General features: G+C 38.3%; 1 protein-coding gene across 1 annotated transcript; it reads right to left on the bottom strand.

Moving 5' to 3' along the window:
* Positions 1–4,713, bottom strand: Pip (prolactin induced protein). Its single transcript, XM_032905204.1, has 4 exons — positions 4,615–4,713; positions 2,181–2,292; positions 519–633; positions 1–225 (listed from the first exon to the last, which is right to left on the bottom strand). Exons 1-4 carry the CDS (start codon positions 4,701–4,703, stop codon positions 101–103), a joined length of 441 nt encoding a protein of 146 aa, XP_032761095.1. The 5' UTR covers positions 4,704–4,713; the 3' UTR covers positions 1–100.
* Positions 4,714–5,697: the final 984 nt, after the last annotated feature.

Raw genomic sequence — 5,697 nt, 5'->3', positions numbered from 1 at the left:
CGCTTATAAGAAGTTTATTTAACAGATTACAATGGGTATTCCAGCCAATTTTACTTAGAGAAAATGATAATAGTTTTGAAAGAAGCATAAGAAGCCTTTGTTAATTCACGTACACAGTACGGTCTGTGTAGTACCGGTCTCCTGAGATGGGCACCACTGCGACGTTATCAGGGCAGATACCTTTATCCTTAACAATGTCAACCATTATTCTAAATGTTAAAGTTTCTGGAAGAAATAAAAACAAAAGTCATCTCTCAGACACTCTATGGTTCTCTGGTTTTCCTGATATGACCAGTTAAATTCTTCCTGGGATAGAGTTTCCCCAAATCATTTGAAGTCACCCCCTTTTATCTAACCTCTCTCACGCTATACTATCTAGAGCTTTAGATCCCAGGAATGCTCCTCATGGGCATCCTTCCCACCTATCATGTTGCCCTTCCATGCTTCCAACTGGAAATTCTGCAGCTATGTTTACGTTTTTAATTTTTCCTCTTTAGCAAGTAGTTCTTTCTACTTACGAGTGACTTCAAAATTCCAGTATAAGGTGGTAGGATGATCATTGCAGATGCAGCGCGTTTGTATATAGTTGAAGCCACCATCAACCGGTGTATTACTTACAAGGTAAACTTTGACCTGGTCGGGAGAGAAAGTTCACTGTTAGTACAAAAAAGGGTAAATAGAAGGCAATACAAAAGAGGAAATAGCTGAGACATGGACTAGGAGGACAGACACCTTACATTCATTGTTGTATTATCATTCTACAGGCTAATTTTCCAAAGTTTTCTCTCTTCACACCATCATACTTAGCCCAGAAGTCTGAGTGCAAGATTCAGACAGTGCAAGTGAATCTACTAGGCAAGAAGATTCATTCTGCTGTGCCTGTCTCCTGAGGGAAGGCTTGCACCTTGGTACCAGCTAAAGTTCTTGGAAGTGACTCATGTGAACTTTTACTATGTGACCCCCACTGAACAGCAGTCCCGTTGTTTAAGTATTGATTCCAGAATGAGGCTTTGTGAGAATGATGGCCAGGTCCCTGCCTCGGCAAATTCTAACTCTGTCACAATTGAATTATTCTCTCACTCTCACCAATTTCAACTGCAAGAATAAAAGTTACTCGCTCTGCCCAGGTTTGGAAATTATTTGATAAGTAAATTTTTGGAGGACAATTTCTTTGCTTTTGAAACCTGAGAGTGCCTGTTAACTTAAGTATGACATAATAATATCTGTGTTAATATATTATACTATATATTATATATTATATAATATTATTTATGTAATACATACATACAGATATGCATGCGCTTGCTAACACACACACACACACACTCTCTCTCTCTCTCTCTCTCTCTTTCTCTCCTGTTTCTAGCATTTAACTTAAGAGTTTTGTTCTAGGGTTATGGCTACCCAGATGGACTTGTGAATAGAATTCAGTGATTACAAAAACGAATGAGAAAATAATGCACTTAAATGAAATTCAACCCTTCATCTATACTGACACTAAATAATGCAATGCAGTAAATCAGAAGTATATATGATTTTTTACTGCAAACTGCATGAAAGCATTTCATAACAAGTTTCAGATTCATTCGCCTTGAAATCTTACCTGCACTCATCTTTACCTTGAATATATGGTCAGTATTAGGGCAGTGGTATGATTAGGGCCAAGGATATATCCCATATGTATATTTCTGATGTTTGCTCCCATATCTAGCAACTTTACATGAATAATTATTATTCAGAAGGGCAAGAGGAAAATAGTGTCTTAATGGAGAAGAACCAGATCACTCATATTCTCTTCTTACCCCTGCTCTAAACTATGGTTGCAGGATGTTCATACGAGAACAAGTCCTATCAGAATCCACTGATGCTCAGGGGACCCTGGAATAAGCACTATAAATTTTCCATGAGCTCTTTGTCTTCTTCCACCTATTTCTAGCTTAGATAATTTTCATTCTCTTTCCCAATCTTTCTCTTCCTAGACTCTTGTGGACCAGAGTTTCTTCTTTGTGAAATGGGAATCATCATCTGCTCCAAGTTCTCCACACTGTTGAGAAATTCACACAACAGAACACATATGGAGATATTAAGTGTACCATGCAGTATTAGCAGGAGATTAAGTCATTATATTCCTAACTCGTGTCAGATTTTGCCTTGAATTTACTATCCATCTCTCTACTTACCACCAGACATTCTTTATATTGTGTTTGAAGAGTAAGTGACATATCAACCTCCTGATTTTCGTCAGGTGTACTTGGAACATTTAGTTGAAATAAAAGTGGCTGTGGAACAGCTCTGGGGAGAAAAAAATAGGGCACAGAGAGGTCAGAGACCTTATTATGGGAGAAAGCACTATTCTATCATGGAGCAAGGGGGGATAAAGTAAAGGAAGGACTGCTATAGCTTGAATCAATTCCTAAGCAGCAGAATTCCTTGAAATTTTTGTGTGTTTGTTTGAATATTTTCTTTTGTTTAACTCAGCAACAGACATATTGTTTAAAATGGAGCATCCCTTTTCCCAGTTACAAATGACAAATGTTATAAAAGGAGATTATCTACTATCTCATGCTATTTCTTAACACTCTCTAGCAGTTGTGCTCATACTGTGTGTCAGGTGACCCTTTCACAGGGGTCACCTAAAATCACAGAAAAAATACCTGCATAGATTTACATTATTATTCATAACAGTAGAAAAAGAAAGTAGCAGTGAGATTATTTTATGATTACAACTCACCAAAACATGAACTGTTCAAGAATCACTGCACTACAGTGTGCTCACTCCTTGTCCCTCGCTGGAGCAATAGAGTCAAGTCATCCTTAGAACAAACTTCATACCCACAGAATCATGTAAACAACCCTGTGCTGGAGGATTATATAGATCTTCCTTGAATATCTTATCCTTATGATTGCTAGATAGGACCTAGGCATTGTTGACCTATTTAGTAAAACAGAGCAGTTGGAATTGTGAACGCACCACAATTGGGGGAAAGGGCCCCTAATTGATAAAGCAAAATATAAAGCAAAGAATAAGTCTTCCTCTTTACAATGCCTTTTTGGGCCAAGGGGATCAATCTTCTTCCTAAGGAACCTGGCTAATATCCTTTGGTGCTATGTGTGGTAGAAAAAGATTCTTAGAGAGCATCATTCATACATTTTCCTAGGGCTGAACATGTTAGATTTCAAGAGTAGCACAATCTTTTCTATGATTCAGTTCCTATGAAAGATATATGAAGATCAATGAAAATTCTGGTTTTTTGGAAGCCTTTAGGATGGTACATATAGCAATTAACCATGCCAGTGTTTTCCTGAGGCTAGGGATTCCATACTGGGGAGATATTTAATAATAAGTACAGAAGAGTTATGGGCCAACTGGGATGGCCAAAGCACTTAATTCTAAGGCTTATTTCAACATGAACATCCTCTGGTCCAGAAAGAACACCATCTACACTAGAACATGCAGGAATTCTCAGCATGCCTATGTCAGCTCTTTAAAACCTTGTGATTTCTTCTAGGAAATGACATTTGACCAAGCTTCCCAGACCAAAAGACAGCATCATAATCCTGCTGTGAGTATAGAGATCTCTAGTTTGCTTCAACTGGTTTCATTTGCCCTGTGGCTACATTTCTTACTTTGATTAACTTCTTCACATTTTCAGCTTTATTAAAACATGTACTCTCAGTATGGTGGCCTCTGGGTCCTAGGGTGACTGTTAATATAGGTCCTCATCTTTACCTAGAGTTTTTTTTTTTTTTTTTTTTTATTAACTTGAGTACTTCTTATATACATTTCAAGTGTTATACCTTTCCCGGTTTCCGGCAAACATCCCCCTAAACCCTCCCCCTCCCCTCTTTATGGGTGTTCCCCTCCCCCCCCTCCCCCCATTGCCGCCCTCCCCCCAACAGTCTAGTTCACTGGGGGTTCAGTCTTAGCAGGACCCAGGGCTTCCCCTTCCACTGGTGCTCTTACTAGGATATTCATTGCTACCTATGAGGTCAGAGTCCAGGGTCAGTCCATGTATAGTCTTTAGGTAGTGGCTTAGTCCCTGGAAGCTCTGGTTGCTTGGCATTGTTGTACATATGGGGTCTCGAGCCCCCTTTAAGCTCTTCCAGTTCTTTCTCTGATTCCTTCAACGGAGGTCCTATTCTCAGTTCAGTTTACCTAGAGTTTTATTGTGAGAATGACATCTACGATGACTATTTTATTAATTCAACCACAGACTATGCATCAGTGATAAAGGCTGTCATTCTCAGAGACTCCTGCAAATGACATTTGAAGCTGTTGCTAGAACTAAGAGACCGCTTTACCTTTATAAAGTACACTGAGAAAGATATGAACTACGGATGAGAGAGAGAGTGAGAGTCATTGTTTGTGTATACCTTATCATATACATTGGAGGCTTAACTGTATAGGCAAGCATATCCATCCTGTGGAAATGTGAAAGCAGTAGATGGAGGATACTAAAGGAATAGAACTTGACATATGATCCATGAGAAATATCAAGGACAAAGTGCTTTGCTACCTAAAAATCAACCTCAAACTGTATATAGGTTCCCAGGCAAGAAGGGATCCTCTCTATGCTTTTCCAGCAGGAAAAAAGAGAGAAGGGTTTTACTCACCCATTATCCTGGCCTTCATTGATCCCCAGTTGCAGACAGAGGACCAAGAAGAAGGTGGCAGCAGTGGATGTGAATGAGAGACCTTGCATGGTGAAGAAATCAGGACACCAGAGCAGTAGGATCCTTGCTGCTCAGCACAGGTTTTATATACAGATCACAGAAGCAGAAAAGCTGGCAGGTAGGTTCATGAAATGAATCACCTAATCACTTTCCTTACTCATGATCTTTCCTTACTAGGGAGAAGTTTGTTATTTCTATGAAAAAAAAGTCATTCAATTAAATTGTTAGAATATGTGTGATTGTTCTTCCTTATTTTCTTAGTGTCAAAGACCTTCTTTAAAGGTCCTTTCTTGGCTAACAGACATGTTTTTCTTCTGTGTCATTTACCTCTGTTCCTGTTCCTTACCTTAAATTATTTCTTGCTTGGTCTTGGCAGACAGTAGGTATTCTGAATGACAGGTCCCAAGCTACAGATGTACAACACACTCATTGATGATATTGCTATTAATTCAAAGAGAAATGCCACTAAAAACTATATTAGAGGGCTGATATTATCAGCCATTGTTACCCAAAAGCCATTTCCAATCACATTTCTAAGAACTAAGAAAGGACTGGGCTCTCTGGATGATGGAGCAGTGTGACTATAGTACCTTATAACAGGGTGATGTTTATGACTGTTAAGCCTTTCTTACTTCAGGAGTAATAGTAAGTTATCCAGATACTCAAAGTCTCTATAGTGAAATGTTGCTCTCATTGTCCAGAATTCATTCACATAGTTAAATGCCCCAAACAGATCGTTCAGCATTAAAAATTCAGTCATTTTCCACATTTGATTTGTGGTGTAAGGCATATAAGAAAATAATTATATTTCCCTCCACTGGACCACAATTCAAATTATATAATAGAGGCATTCCAGGAACATACATTTCTCTCCCATAGAACAATAGGGAAACTCATTTTTTCTTATATATCCCTACTATATTTAAAGCTTTAACATGAATGTTTTTATTTAAGATTTTTCCTTTTTTTAATATTGTATATATTTCTTTATTACATTCCAAATGTTACTCCCTTTCCAGGTTT

Source organism: Rattus rattus, chromosome 6, assembly GCF_011064425.1.
Source record: "Rattus rattus isolate New Zealand chromosome 6, Rrattus_CSIRO_v1, whole genome shotgun sequence".
Classification (NCBI taxonomy): Eukaryota; Metazoa; Chordata; class Mammalia; order Rodentia; family Muridae; genus Rattus; species Rattus rattus.
This window is presented reverse-complemented; position numbering and strand designations above follow the sequence as displayed.

Excerpts from the sequence above, each read along its gene's own strand:
- Pip (XM_032905204.1), bottom strand. The coding sequence starts at position 4,703 with ATGCAAGGTCTCTCATTCACATCCACTGCTGCCACCTTCTTCTTGGTC. Across the intron at positions 2,293-4,614 it reads AATGAAGGCCAGGATAATGG|AGCTGTTCCACAGCCACTTT; the intron begins GTGAGTAAAACC and ends TTTTCTCCCCAG. Across the intron at positions 634-2,180 it reads AATATAAAGAATGTCTGGTG|GTCAAAGTTTACCTTGTAAG; the intron begins GTAAGTAGAGAG and ends TCTCCCGACCAG.